The sequence below is a fragment of the Pimephales promelas genome, chromosome 17 (assembly GCF_988280905.1).
Source record: "Pimephales promelas chromosome 17, fPimPro1.hap1.1, whole genome shotgun sequence".
Taxonomy (NCBI): Eukaryota; Metazoa; Chordata; class Actinopteri; order Cypriniformes; family Leuciscidae; genus Pimephales; species Pimephales promelas.
The window spans coordinates 17,039,624-17,054,943 of record NC_142785.1 but is presented as its reverse complement, the minus strand read 5'-3'; the positions used below and the strand labels follow the sequence as shown (position 1 = coordinate 17,054,943).

Genomic DNA, 15,320 nt, shown 5'->3' with positions numbered 1-15,320 from the left:
GTTTGCCATCCCAGTCTCCCGCGAATGTAGTAAAAATAAAGGGAAAAAAAAAAAAAAAAAAAAAAAAAAAATGGAGGTTTTTGACTCGGGCTGTGGAAAAATTAACCATTGAATGGCCAGTTGAGAAACAAGAGTCGAGAGAGTAAAATGGATGAGAGATTTTTAATATCACACTCACTACCTCCATGCCGGTGTTTGCCTTTCTTCCCCGATCTACACACCGAGGTGTGTAGATCGTGGAACAAACCAGTGTCAGCTAGAATTTTGACACACCAGACCTCTATGTATGCTAATATTGCTGGGTCTAGGAGATATGAGTGAGGGGGAGGTCGTCGGCACTGACGTGATTAATGAGATACTGCGTCAGGCGGCAGATATTTCTCTCCGTGCCACCAAGGAGACGGCCAGATCAGTCGGCCGCTCTATGGCAGCCCTGGTGGCCACGGAGAGGCATCTGTGGCTAAATCTGGCTAATATGAAGGAGAAAGATAAAGCGTTTCTCCTGGATGCGCCGCTGTCGTCCGGGAAAAAAACAGGCAGCGGCGCTCCAGAAATGTCTCCCCCTCCGTACTCATCCTTCGGGGGCTGCTGGGCGAGAGCAGCCCCGCCCGTCGAGAGAGCGTCGCGTCTCGGGCTCCTCCCCAGCAAAACTGGGCTGAGACGCGGCGTTCTCAGGCGAGGTCTTCCCGGGATAGAACCGATCTGAGGACGGTTATTGTCGCCAGGAAGGCTTCGTCGAAGAAGTCCTGACGCCACTGGTGTCAGGCTACTGAGGGTGGTCCCCACCGTGAGACAGAGGTGTTCGCCGCTGAATCCGGCGCCCGCTCTCTCTCGGTGCCCTCAGGGGTTCGTTCTGCCAACCCTGCCTGTAATGGGGGGTGCAGACGGTCCCAGCGAGCGATTTCCCGAGGGACGCTCGTTTGCTCCGAGGAGCGATACAGAACGGTCGTTAAACCCTGCCTGTGCGCGGTCACAGGGCGCTGTTTCTGTTTTTAAAAACTACTCCAGAGGCCAGTCTCGAGAGACTGGTACCCTTAGTAGAATTTCTGGTAGAATGGGGAAGTCTTCCAAATATATCTCGTTGGGTCCTGCAGACTATCGAACGCGGGTACGCGATCCAGTTCAGGTCGCGTCCACCTCGTTTCCGGGGGGTTTTGCCCACAGTGGTGACCCCCGAGCAGGCTCTGGTTATGGAACAAGAAGTGAAAGCTCTGCTAATGAAGGGGGCGATAGAACGAGTTCTTCCTCCCGACAGAGAGCTGGGGTATTACAGCCGGTACTTCATTGTTCCAAAGAAGGATGGGCGGCTGCGTCCGATTTTAGACCTGCGCCTCTTAAATCGGTCAGTAGGGAAGCTCAAGTTCTAAATGCTGACTCTCAAGCAGATCGTGTCACAGATCAGGTCCGAGGACTGGTTTGTCACGATAGACCTAAAAAAAGACGCGTACTTCCATATCTCCATCCTTCCGCAACATCGGAAGTTCCTGAGGTTCGCTTTTTGGGGCGAAGCGTACCAATATCGGGTCCTTCCATTCGGCCTAGCGTTATCTCCTCGAACCTTCACGAAATGCATGGACGCGGCCTTGGCCCGCTGCGTCTCCAGGGCATTCACATTTTAAATTACATCGACGATTGGTTGATTCTGGCTCAATCGGAGCATCAGGCGATTCGGCATCGAGATGCCGTCCTCGCCCACATCAGAAGGTTGGGGTTGAGACTCAACGCTAAGAAGAGTGTGCTTTCGCCAGTTCAGCGGACCACTTTTCTAGGCGTGGTATGGGATTCGACGACGATGCAGGCACGTCTGTCGCCGGCTTGTATAGCCTCGATTATCTCGACTGTCAAGCAAGTGAAGCTAGGCCAGTCACTCACTGTAAAGGAATTCCAGAGAATTCTGGGTCTGATGGCAGCAGCATCCAACGTGTTACCGTGCGGCCTGCTGTACATGAGACCACTACAGTGGTGGCTCAAGACCAAGGGGTTCTCCCCGAGGGGAAAGCCGCTCCGCAAGATCAAGGTCACGCGACGTGGTCTCCGTGCCCTGGCTATGTGGAAAGAACCTTGGTTCCTGTCCCTGGGACCTGCGCTGGGAGCCCCGTGTCGCCGGGTAACGGTGACGACGGATGCCTCTCTCACGGGCTGGGGAGCGATCATGAGTGGTCGCTCGGCCCGCGGGTTGTGGCAAGACCATCATCTCCGATGGCATATAAATTGTCTAGAGATGATGGCGGTGTTTCAGGCTCTGAAACACTTTCTCCCAGACCTCAGAGATCATCATGTTCTTGTCCGGTCAGACAACATGTCTGTGGTCTCTTACATAAACCACCAGGGGGGTCTGCAGGGACCCGTTCTGCTGAACCTGCCTGTGAGGGTGGGCGCAGACGGTCCTAGCGAGTGGTTTCCCGAGGGAAGCTCGTTTGCTCCGAGGAGCGATACAGAACAGTCGTTAAACCCTGCCTGTGCGCGGTCACAGGGCACTGTTTCTGTCTCTATAATTACTCCAGAGGCCAGTCTCGAGAGACTGGTACCCTTAGTGGAATTTCTGGCAGAATGAGAAAGTCTTCCAAATATATCTCGATGGGTCCTGCAGACTATCGAACGCGGGTACGCGATCCAGTTCAGGTCACGTCCGCCTCGTTTTCGGGGGATTTTGCCTACAGTGGTATCCCCCGAGCAGGCTCTGGTCATGGAACAAGAGGTGAAAGCTCTGTTACTGAAGGGGGCGATAGAACGAGTTCTTCCCCCCGACAGAGAGTTGGGGTATTACAGCCGTTACTTCATTGTTCCAAAGAAGCTAACGATATACGCCTCCCTCACGGGCTGGGGGCGATCATGAGTGGTCGCTCAGCCCGGGGTCTGTGGACTTTCTCCCAGACCTGAGGGGTCACCATGTTCTTGTCCGGTCAGACAGCACATCGGGGGTCTTTTTATAGACCATCAAGGGGGTCTGCGCTCATGTCCATTATTCAGGCTAGCGCCAGATCCTTCTGTGGGCCCAGGGGAAGCTTCTTCTTTGGCGATTTTATATCCCAGGATATTTAAATCGGGGAGCAGACATCCTGTCGAGGCAGGGGCCGAGGCCCGGGGAGTGGAGACTCCACCCCGAGGTGGTGGAGCTCCTATGGAGTCATTTCGGTCATACCGAGGTAGGCCTATTTGAATCCAGGGACTGAGACACTGCATGCTGTGGTTTCTCTGTATCCACCAGCCCCTCTGGGGTTGGATGCGATGGTACAGGAGTGGCCGAGGTCACCCCTGTACGCATTTCCCCCGATTGCTCTGCTCCCAGGAGTTCTGGAGAGGGTTCACCGAGTCGGGGTCTTTCTACTGTTAGTAGCCCCGCGTTGGCCGGTCCGAGTATGGATGCGGGTCGATACTTCACCCCCGCCCAGATCTATGGAGGTTGTGGCTTGGCCTCTGAGGGGGCCCAGCTCATAGAATCGGGTCTCTCGACTGAGGTCGTGGAGACCATCCTCCAATCCAGAGCTCCGTCCACGAGGAGATTATATGCCTTGAGGTGGCAATGTTTCACCTCTTGGTGGGGAGAACACCAGTTGGACCCAGTTAACTGCCCGGTGTGGCGGTGCTGGAATTCCTTTGGAGCATTTCTCCACAGGGTTATCCCACTCCACACTAAAGGTGTATGTGGTGGCCTATCTGCTTACCACGTCCCTTTGAGTGGAGCTTTTCACGGGAGATACCCATTGGTAATTCTTTTTCTTCGTGGTATTGTGAGGTCAGACCAAGAGAAACTAATCTGCTCTGCCCTCTGAGGGCTCTAGATGCTTATGTCCACAGAGCTGCCCTGTGGAGAAAGCCTGAACAGTTATCTGTTTGTTTTGGACCTCCGAAGAAAGGTTGTCCCGCATCTGAGCAGAGGTTGAGTAAGTGAGTGGTCGAGGCCATCTCATTTGCATATGAGTCCGCCGGTCAGCCTTCTCCTTTGGCTGTCTGGGCTCACTCAACCAGGGGTATGGTAGCTCCGCTCCAGGGGCGCAGGTGCTTTCGTCTAAATATGTGCCTGATTTCATACAACGGACACCTGCTCGCATGGCGGCGTTGGTATTAGCGTTCCCACGGCGTTTACACGCAGCTCGAAGTTCCCTGAATGGGAACGTCTCTGGTTACGTATGTAACCCTAGTTCCCTGAAGGGAACGAGACGCTGCGTGTCTATGCCATACTCCCAGCATGCCCGTGAGCGCTTGCTTCAGTCCTATCAGAAGCTGTTGCGCTTGTGTTTCGGGGATGCTTTATAGTTTCCTGGTCGATACGTCACCCCGCCTATGACGTTCCGTCTCGCCATTGGACAGATTTCATACGTGCTTCATGACTCGTCACGCAGAGGCGTTCCCACGGCGTTTACACGCAGCGTCTCGTTCCCTTCAGGGAACTAGGGTTACATACGTAACCAGAGACGTTTTATTTTTCTTTTGTGCTGCTATTATGACAATATTTTGATGTACCGTATACACCTTCCATGCTAATCAGTGGTATTTATGTTATCCATTTATCCTTAAGATTTTTGGAGGGATTAGTCTTTTTAAGATTTTTGACTCTAACGGTTTAATAAAATGTTGTGGTTGCACTGACATGGCTGTCTATTTTAAAGGTACTTGAAGGGAAACCCATCTACGTGGACTGCTATGGAAATTTGGCCCCTCTGACCAAAGCTGGACAGCAGCTGGTTTTTAACTTCTTTGCTTTCAAAGAAAATAGACTCCCGTTCTGTGTAAAGGTAATTCACATTTTCTCACATCACATTTTGACATTGTTTTCATGACAGTTAAGCATTAGTAATGCATCCTGTCTGTGTATTTCTTTTTATTGCATATTTATTATATATATATATTAAATATTTTGTTGCTGACATTTTTGGCGTTAAAAAAATGATATTCTGTTAGACCCTGAGGTATCATAAGATAATGGGAAACTCTAACATGTGGCTGTTTGTGACTATTCACTTTAGCGTGCTTTGTATTTTACAGCTGAAACTTTCTACTATTTTTTTTAATCAGATAGGCTACTCTATCATATCATTCCCTACATGCTATAATCCAGTCAATTCTGGGCAAGTCAGACCTAAAGACTTATTTGTTAGCAGTAACATTTTTTTGTCCTCTGCAGGTCAGAGACAGCAGCCAAGAGCCATGCGGCCGCTTGTCCTTCCTCAGAGAGACCAAAACTTCCAAGGGTGTCACTCAGGCAGCTATCTGTAATTTAAACATCACACTTCCTGGACTCAAGAAGGTAAGGCTGAACTATAATCATCTGCGTCATATCATGCCATCTTCATACTCAGGAAAGATAGAGCAGTGCTCCTAGTTATTGAGGGTTAAACTTGGCTCAAACTGCCTGAGTGTGTCTTTTATCTGTTTCAAGCTTCTTTCAAGCTGTTGTTGTTGTTGTGACTGACCCAAATCACACTTTTGATTTGGATCTTGCTTTGGCTGAAGGTGCACAGGCTTGTGCTTATTTCAACAGCTTCTGTGGTTGTGGCTCTGTGCTTTTTTGTATTTTTTTTTTTTTATTTCTACCCCTTTATGTTTCTTCACTGTGGCTTTGCGGTAAATTTTACTTGGTGTGCTCTCAATCGCCTTTTTTCACATCCTGATGTTTTTTTCCCCCTGCTCTTCATTACGTTATACCCTCTGTTTCTGCAATGCATCTTGGGAACCAAAAGGATGTGGATTCAGATCCCGAGGAAGAGGTAATAGTGCTGTCCCCTCATTTCCATGTGGTCTGCTAGTTGCTTTAGCTTTGGGTTATTTGCTTGTTCTAGACAGCTTTAACATGGTTACACATACAGTTCACATACTGCATGCTGCTGCAACTTTCTGCAAGCTGATTTTTACCCATCCATACATCAAGCATAGCATTGTTGCATAGACTTTCAAGAATTAATTGGATCACATATCAAATTTGATCTAAGGATAGAAAATATATTTATAATGTCCAATCGTCGCCCATAATCTCATTGACCTAGTCAGTCATAGTTATTCTTTTTGTTTCATGGCCTTAAGAATTTATCAAAGGAAATAAATGAAGCTAATTTAGGCCAACTCAATTTAAATATAAATATAAAGCAATATAGAATACATGTATAAAAGTGGACCAAATCAGTGCATATAGTCATATCATAATAGTCATAAGGGTTTTTTTTTCCTGAAAGAAAAGAGCAATAAGAGAGTCAGCTGAACTTTAAACAGGGTTGAAAATGGGAGAACTGATAGGATTCTTGTTGTTGTTGTTACAGACTGAAAAGCCAGAACGACGTCATACCTTTGCATCTATAGCCTTACGTAAGCGCTACAGCTATCTGACCGAGCCTGGAACGAGTGAGTGTGATGTTTTCACTAATATATGAACTTACTTTGAGAACCAAATTCTTGAGAGTGATTAAAGCTAACATGTGACTTACTGTGACCATCTATGATATATTAACTGGCAAAAGCATAAATGTTTTATCTGCACATTCTTACCATACATGAACAGTCCACATGCTTGTTTCTTGTTTGTTTTTGTTTTTGTTTTAAATTTAGTTTGCATGTAAAATTTGGTATTTCAGTTGGTGTGCCGTGCTTGCCCTGTGCTTGTGAGATATTGTTTACTCAATTTGCTCATTTTTACCCCCACTAGCAAGAATTATATTTTGAAACATTCATAACATTTTACTTTGAGTGTCTTAATAATGCAGATTGTATGCATTTTGGCATCAAAGTAAAAATCATTTCCATTTTTTTAAATTCCTGTTTACAACCAGTCTTGCTCCTTTTGGCTTTGTGATTGTGCAGAATAATTGAATGCATTTTTGAGGGAAATGCATGGAGACTCACAGATAGATTCTCTCGGGTGCTTTCACACTTTGCACTGAATTGCCTGTCACTAAGGTTACTCAGATCTGCATGATGTGCGTGATATTATGAACCGTAGTCATTGTTAGCCTGCATTTGCCATAATTTGTTTTTAGCTATAACATAGGAACAAGGATGCTTTTTGTTTTGGAGCCTTCTGTCAAAATATTCAAATTGGGGAAACATCTTTTTTATTTATAAAGCAAACAGATAAAAGGCACTGCAGCAAATGAGGGTAGTCAGTCACAGGAGAATTTAGCACATCAAAAGTCAAAAGAGAAATTGTTTTACTCTGGTCGTGTGCATTTGTCTTGCCATTTTACGTTTTGTAGTTCATCATTTGTGTCATCCTTCTGTGTGTGCGTGCTTTGTTGGCTTTCAGTTTTGTTTTGTAAACCCTTTTTGGGCCATGAATCTCTGTGGATCGTCTTTAATTTGGCTACATCCTCACCTTCAGTTCCATTTCACTTCATGAAACTGCTTTTCTACCTCCTTATAAGACGAACGCCACTGACCAATTTTTTTCTTCTGGTCTCTCTGTTTTCCCACCATTTTTTGTTGATTTATGTTTGGATTTTCATTTATCTGTTTAAAGAAACAGTTGAACGAAGTACAACAAGAACACTGCCTGCTGGTTACGCTCACAAACCTGTCTTTTCAACAAGATCTTACCAGGCATGGTCGACTGCTCCTATTACCGTCCCTGGGCAAACAAAATGTGGACTGGGTTCCCTCTCCAGTTCACCTTCCAACACGCCATCTGCTTCGCCACTAAAGTCTGCATGGTCTATTTCCTCCGCATCTCCAATCAAGTCCACCCTAGGAATATCAAACGCTTCTCCTGCTAAATCAGTTAACGATGTAGCATCACCCATTAGAACATACAGATCTATGTCATCTCCAATAAAGACTGTGGTTCAACACCCCCAAAATCAAGTTCCAATTTCTTCCAGTCTCCTGTCTTCGCCGGGTAAAACTGGCACGGATCCTGTGTCCATTAAGGGGCTTGCTGCTTCATTGTCCTCAAGAGCTAACTTGATTTCTTCACCTGGATCCATGCTAGACAAAACTTTTACCACAGTGACCCAATCTGATTCTATAAAGTCGACCCCAAATACATACACATCTTTGTCCTTTAAATCTTCCTTAGCCCCCACAAGTATAGCAGTGTCCTCTCCTATTCGAAACATAGCAAGCTTGTCCTCTATTAAAACCACCACAGATGCAGCTAGGGGGACACTTATGTCATCAATTTCTTCATCAACCAAGTCTACAATAGCCAGTACTGAAACAGTTCTGTTAAACGGATCCATTTCACCGGTAAAGTACCCTTCATCATCCTCTGCATCTTCCCGTCGGTTTTCAGGAGGGGCTTACAGCTTACAAGAAAGGATACAAGCCACAACACAAGCAGCTACGGCCAGTGTAGGCGCAGCCTTCAGTGAGGCTGAGAAAACATTTTACGCTGGCTCTACGTCAAACTACAGTGCGCTAAAATCTGTATCTTCACCTTTAAGATCAAACTTATCAAGTTCTATTTATGATTCCCTTAGATCTCCAGCCACCACCACGTCAATTTCATCCATTTCCATGTCTGTTCCAGTATTCTCCGTGGTCAATGTGCTCCCTGAACCCCAGGGGAAGAAAGTCCCTGACAAAATAACAATCACACCTCAGACACACACTCAAGCACAGCCCTCTACATCGCGAATGAAACCCTCAAAGCCTTCGCTTTTCATTTCCCCAACAGTCCTCAAAGCAGCTGCCGCACCTACATTGGCATCCAGTCAAGAGATTCTTAAAGATGTGGCAGATATGAAGGATGATCTGATAAGAATGACTGCAATCTTACAAACAGACTCCTCAGCTGCAGCCAAGAGCTTCCACTCGCATGTTTCGAAAGAGTCCAAGATGGAGGATGAAGAGCCTTTCAGCTTGGTTGAGAAAGTTAAAGAGGACCTTGTCAAAGTTAGTGAAATTCTCACAAAGGATGTCCCGAGTGAGGTTAAAAACTCAAGTAAAGAGAGGGCCTCAGAGGATGAATGGGAAGAGTTCTCCAAAGATGAAATTGAGGAGGCACGACAGAGTGCCCTGCGATCCATGCCAACATTTGAACCGACCCTTACTGTTGGGGCGCAGGCGGCGTCAGACAAAGATCTCAATTTAGCTAAAGTGGTTGATTACTTAATTAATGATCTTGGTGCTAGTTCCCTCTCAAAAATAGCTGATGTAAAGACCAGATATGATGAAATAAGGAAGGAAGGGGAGGAAAAACAGAAGCGCACCATGAAACCGGAGCACAAGCTCAAAATGCCACCCACAGGTATGCGGACCTCTCCCTCAGAGAAAGACTTGAGTAAATTAGCAGAGTCCTATAGTGGCACAGATGCTATCCTGGAATCTCCAGATGAATTTTCCCATGAACAAGATAAGAGTCCCCTTTCAGATAGTGGTTTTGAAACCCGAAGTGAAAAGACCCCATCTGCTCCTCAAAGTGCAGAGAGCACAGGGCCCAAACCCCCCTTCACAGATGTGCCTATTCCCCCTGTAATAACAGAAACCAGAACTGAGGTTGTCCACGTTATCAGGAGCTATGAACATCCCGAGGAGGTCTGTGAGCCACTAATGGATGAGGCAGCAGCTTTGAAGAATTCAGTTGAGCCTGAGCCAACAGTTAGCACAATCAAAGATAAGGTAAAGGCCTTGCAGATGAAAGTCAACTCTGAAGAGCTGGCATGCGTCAAAGAAGAAACTCATATTACCACTACAACTCGAATGGTCTACCACAAACCTCAACTGAAAGATGGTGGCTCTGACAGGATTGAAGAAACAATGTCAGTCCGAGACATAATGAAAGCTTTTCAGTCTGGAAGAGATCCTTCCAAAGAATTAGCAGGTTTATTTGAGCACAAAGCTGGCCAAGACACCATTAAAGGAGATGAATTGTCCCCAAGGTTCCTTGAAAAAGACAAAAAGCCCAAAGTTGAGAGAATTATTGAGGTGCACATAGAAAAGGGCAACACAACTGACCCAACTGAAGTTATATTCAGAGAGACTAAAAAGCATCCAGAGTTTATGTGCAAGGGTGGCCGAGGTCTCAAGGAGCTTGTTGAAAGGATTGATGGTGATTATGAGGTTCTTCAAGATGAGGAGGAACTTGCTGCTGAGGAATCATTGCCATTCTTCTTAGACACATCCAGAGTCAATACACCTGTCTCTCAAGAGGAAGAGAGCCGTCCCAGTTCAGCTCAGCTCATTGCAGACGAGTCATATAAAGCTTTAAAGCTTCTAAGCCAGCATTCTATTGAGTATCATGATGACGAGTTGTCCGATTTGAGAGGGGAGTCATACAGGTTTGCGGAAAAAATGTTGCTCTCAGAAAAATTAGACATATCACATTCTGATACTGAGGACTCAGTGGCAGACCAGTCACATAGCATAGCCACTGAGGTACAAGGGGCAGAAGGCATATATGGAGAAAAGGTAGCTGGCCCCAGGAAGGAGTCCAAATTAAAGTCAGCAAGGGATTCATCAGACAAATCAGGTAAATATCCCCCACAAGATGAGCAATATGACAAAGTGACAGTATTACAATACACCACAGAACCTGGTAGCCCTAAACATGCAGTTTGGATGCGATTCACCCAAGACAAGCAGGACAGGAATAGAGAGAAACTAATTTATGAAGATAGAGTAGATCGGACCATTAAAGAAGCAGAGGAGAAACTAAGTGAGGTCTCTCAGTTTTTTAGAGACAAAACTGAAAAGTTAAACGATGAGCTCCAGTCCCCTGAGAAAAAGAAACCAACTAGACTTTCACAGGAGACACGTTCGGGGTCAAGCTCAATGTGCAGCAGCCCTGAGAAAAAACAAAAGAGTGCAGCTGAGGAATGGGACAAAGGCAGGCAGAAGATGTTTGGCAGTACAAACGAAAGAAAAAGTGCTAGTCTGCCAAACAGTCCTGAGAGACATATGCTGCCACAGTTCAGTGAGGACAAGCCAAAACAGCAGAAAGACCCTCAGCAGGCAAAGGCAGGTAATGCAGGCCCCCCAGTCCCAGTTAAGACTTCTAAAGTAAGTTCTGTTCTACAAAAGTTTGAAACAGAAGCACAGAAACAGGATAAGAATGTGCCTGTGACACAATCAAAACAACCAGTTAAAAAACTGCCAGAAAGTAAATTACCAGTATATCAGTTTTTCACTGGTTCAAAACCTTCAAAGGGTGATTCCACAGATGAAGGACAACCACCTTCTAGAAAACTAACAGAAACTGATAAAAGTAAAATACCCCCTCATAGTAGTAAAGCTCAAGGTCCTCCCAGTAGCAGTAGTACTGCTGTCTCAAAGCAATCAGGTGAAAAATCTTTACTTGAAAAATGTCCCACAACAGATACTATTGTAAAAAGAGCCTCACTGTTTGAGAATAATAGGGATCAAGAAATCAAAAAAACTCAAGAGAGCTCTACTAAAGTTAAATCTCATGACTTGAAAGATGCAGATAAGGATACTGCAATTAATGATCTTAAAGAGCAGCAGTATTTAAAAAGTGACATTAAAAATGAGACCGTTAAAACGGTTTCTTTGTCTAAGGATGATATCAATAGGAATGACTTTCAGGTAAAGACCCTTAAGAAAAAGACAGAATCTCATATTCCTGTGAGAACATCATCAGCTTCCGTAGACAATAATCAGTCAAACAGGGGGAATCAAGAAACATTAAGTAAATTAACTGAAAAGAGCCCATCACATATACCTACCTTGACCAAACCAAGGGTTCTGGGCCGTTCAGAGATGCAGAGAGAAGAATCTGCAACAAAGAAGTCTGAGGAAGTCTCTGTTGAAGGTAGAACAACAAGTGGTCTAAGTGACACTAGTTCGGTGGAAAAAATATCCACAGTTACAACAAGAGAAAGTTTCAAAGGGCTTAAAACTTTACCCGTCTATGTAAGTGTCCAAGTGGGGAAACAGGCTGACAAAGATATGGGAGGAGGAACAAATGGAACATTCAAAAAGATAGCTGGCTCAGAAAGTCGTACATTATTTGCAGTTAAACAGAAACAGCCCACATCTCCTCAAGGCAGTCCAGATGATGACACCTTAGAACAGTTATCTTTTATTGATAGCTCTGGCAAAAGTCCTATAACTCCAGAAACACCAAGCTCAGAAGAGGTCAGTTATGATCTCACCTCAAGAACCCCTGATCCATTTATTGCATTTATGCCAGGTATTGCAAGCCCAATAGCTGAGGTTTCAGAGGAGTCAGAAGATAGTGAACAAGGCAAAGCTATTTCTTTGAAAGAATCTGAACCAGAAAAAGAAGCCAATGGTAAACATGAAACTAGCCATGAGACAAAAGACAAAAGAGTTGCATATATAGAATTTCCTCCTCCACCACCCTTGGATTCTGATTCGTCACAGCCTGAGAAAAAATGGTCGACTCCTTCCTCAGAGGCTGAGACCGAAATGATGGAAGTAAATCTCCAAGAGGAGCATGATAAGCATCTTCTTACTGAACCCATAATAAGAGTCCAGCCTCCATCTCCTGTACCCCCAGGAGCGAATGAAAGTGATTCAAGTGATGAGGAATCAGTCTTTAAACCCATTCCAATAAAGAAATATACATTTAAGATTGATGAGGAGACAGATTTGAAGAAAAGCCAATCAAAAAAACATGACACGAATGGGAATGATAAAGAACCAGGGGAAAATGGTAATGGAAAAGAAGAAGATTATGATTATGAACAAAATGGTAATGATCAGTCCATCACAGATTGCTCAATAGCAACAACTGCAGAGTTCTCTCATGACACTGACGCCACTGAGATTGACTCTCTGGATGGATATGAACTTCAGGATGAGGATGACGGCTTATGTGATTCTATTGCCAAACCATTTGGATTTCCCAACGAGAACAGAAAAGATATTTGGGCATCGGAAAATATGTCTAGACCAAGTGATCGTTGCCAAAGTAAACTTGAAGTAATTCAAGAAGAATCACCAGCTGAGGACTGCAATAAGACCAAAGCTAAGTCTGATCCCTCAAACAAAAAGAATGGAAAGGACAGTGAAAATGATGGAAAACAATCGGATCAAGGATTGTCAGACACGTACTTTAGTTACAAGCTTGATGAGGAGTTTAATACTCCTTTTAAAACTGTTGCAACAAAAGGCTTTGATCCTTGGTCAAGCAAGGGAGGAGAAGATGAAGTCGTGGACGCTAGAATTAAAGATGATGAGCCCAAGCCGTTTGGCCTAGCAGTAGATGACAAGTCTACAGCAACGACCCCTGACACAACTCCTGCAAGAACCCCAACTGATGAAAGCACACCAACTAGCGAACCTAACCCTTTCCCCTTCCACGAAGGGAAGATGTTTGAGATGACCCGCAGTGGTGCGATTGACATGAGCAAACGGGATTTTGTTGAAGAAAGGCTGCAATTTTTTCAGATTGGTGAGCATACATTTGGAGGGAGGAGAGGGGATGGGATGAGAAAACCAAATGTAGTCACCTCAAATCCACAAATAGTTGAGAGAGCACAAATTAAGATGGAGGACAACACTGTTATATCATACAATATCATTCAGATATGCACTGACCACTCTGACACATCTCATGACATGGAGCCTCCCCCCTATTCAGAAGTCAGTTCTTTATGTTCTTCTTTTAAGATAGGACTTAAAACTTCCAATGTTGAGAGGGGAGATTTTGTTTGTGTAGACTGGGATAGTTCTCAAGGTCAAACACCAGAGACTGCACTTCAAATAGGACCAGAAACCTGTAGAACAAGCAAGTACAATCAAAGTACAGACTCATCGAGGGCAGAGCCGCAAGCACGCCTCCAAACAACGTGCAATAATTCCAGAAATTGCAGTAATAATGCTAATCTTGAGGCCTTAAATGCTAGAACACATCACTCACCGCAAAGCAGTGTCCAACCCGAACAGCTGTCGATGTCTGAGCCTTGTTCAGTTCAAGTAATAAACGAATATGACGATTCAGTCAGAAAGAACACTGGTACTTTCAGAGATGGTAGTATAGAGAATAAAAGAAAGCCACCAAAGTCTAGGTTGCCAGTAAGAATACCTCATGCACCACTGGGTTGTAAAAACGATCGAAAGTCTTCAAGACCAATTCAGAAGATTAGACAGGTAGCCAGGAGTCGATTAGATCCATTCCCAGATGTGAAGCCTAAATCTAGTATCCCAATGATGAAGTTCAAAAATGTTAGTTCCTCACCAGTGGGGAAATGTAGGACGACAACAATGGCCAAACAAAAAGTTAAACCACAGTCAACTGAAACGATAACCACGAACAAAAGATCAAAAAACGGTCCTGTCAGTAGATCAGGCAGTAAATGTGGTCAAAAGACTTTACGTGAGGTTGGAAAAAGTTCTAGTAGTAATTTAATACCTACTAGTAGCGCAGTGAAGGTGGTGGACTGCCTTTCCAGTAAAGAGAAAGAGATGCAGGTATATGATAAGGATGGAGAAAGCAGCACATCAAGGAACACATCTTTGTCAGAAGCATCGCAACCTTCCAGTACATCCAGGTCTGCTAGAGACGTGAGATCACAGGTTGAGCAGTCCGGCAGAGACAGGAGGAGGAGGAGGAGTAGGAGGAGGACTGATGGAGGTGAAGGCAGTCAGGGTGCTGGGCCTCAAGTGGCCCCCGGCGTGGAGATCGAGCCTAGTTTGTAAAACTTTCCACTTGTATGATCTTAGTTGCATGAGCCGTTGTGACTGTCTGTGGTGTGACCTGACTGTAGATGTCATCTTTGTCATTTGTCATTTTCTCTCTCTTTGTGAACTTGTGTACTGGTCTCTAAACCTGTCTTCAGATCTCTTTCTATGGTTAAGTCAGTTTCACTGTAGCATGCCAGTGTTAGTGGGTTGCTGGCCATTTGAATTGGGTTCTAGTTCTTGTAAAGTGCTAAGGAAGCCTGTCAATCTCGTGAGCCCACGCAGACACACAGTCCTAGCACAGCAATGAAGATGCCGCATGTTCAGGTTCATATGATACTATGAATTCACGTTTGAACCTCTGCTGTAGACACATTTAAATTGACCTCTTTATTTTGGATTCCTATGTTTCTGGTAAGATTATACTGTCAGAAGGTTTTAATGAAACATTTCTTGTTAGATTGATAGGATGCATTCTTCACAAATCTAACATCTTAAAACCACTGACATATTAATTGACTTAATCAAAATATTTTACCAACCTATAATTTGGATATATGGCCAGAGTATGCCGAAATCTCACTAAGACTTCTAATTCTCTTTGCTTGATCATAATAGGGTTGTCTGCTTTATTACTTTTCTAACTTCTCTGAATAACATATGTTTTAAAAGATTTTCATGACTTTCCGTTTTCTGCTCTCAGGCCCTCAGAGCCCCTGTGAAAGAACAGATTTGCGTATGGCTATTGTGGCGGATCATCTTGGTCTAAGTTGGACTGGTAAGAAATT

The 15,320-nt window shown here is 44.7% G+C and overlaps 1 protein-coding gene across 49 annotated transcripts in view; it reads left to right on the top strand.

The window, feature by feature from the left end:
• The window catches only part of ank3b (ankyrin 3b), a 205,528-nt gene that overhangs the window by 179,120 nt on the left and 11,088 nt on the right, over positions 1-15,320 (top strand). For 20 of the 49 annotated variants that reach the window (XM_089122000.1, XM_089121997.1, XM_089121993.1 and 17 more), the window contains 6 exons: positions 4,611-4,736; positions 5,126-5,248; positions 5,682-5,708; positions 6,255-6,336; positions 7,448-14,542; positions 15,236-15,310. In XM_089122000.1, the coding sequence (XP_088978126.1) occupies positions 4,611-4,736; positions 5,126-5,248; positions 5,682-5,708; positions 6,255-6,336; positions 7,448-14,542; positions 15,236-15,310 (7,528 nt within the window). The remainder of the gene's footprint in view (positions 1-4,610; positions 4,737-5,125; positions 5,249-5,681; positions 5,709-6,254; positions 6,337-7,447; positions 14,543-15,235; positions 15,311-15,320) is intronic. The other 29 variants (XM_089122030.1, XM_089122032.1, XM_089122031.1 and 26 more) reach the window with 6 other exon arrangements.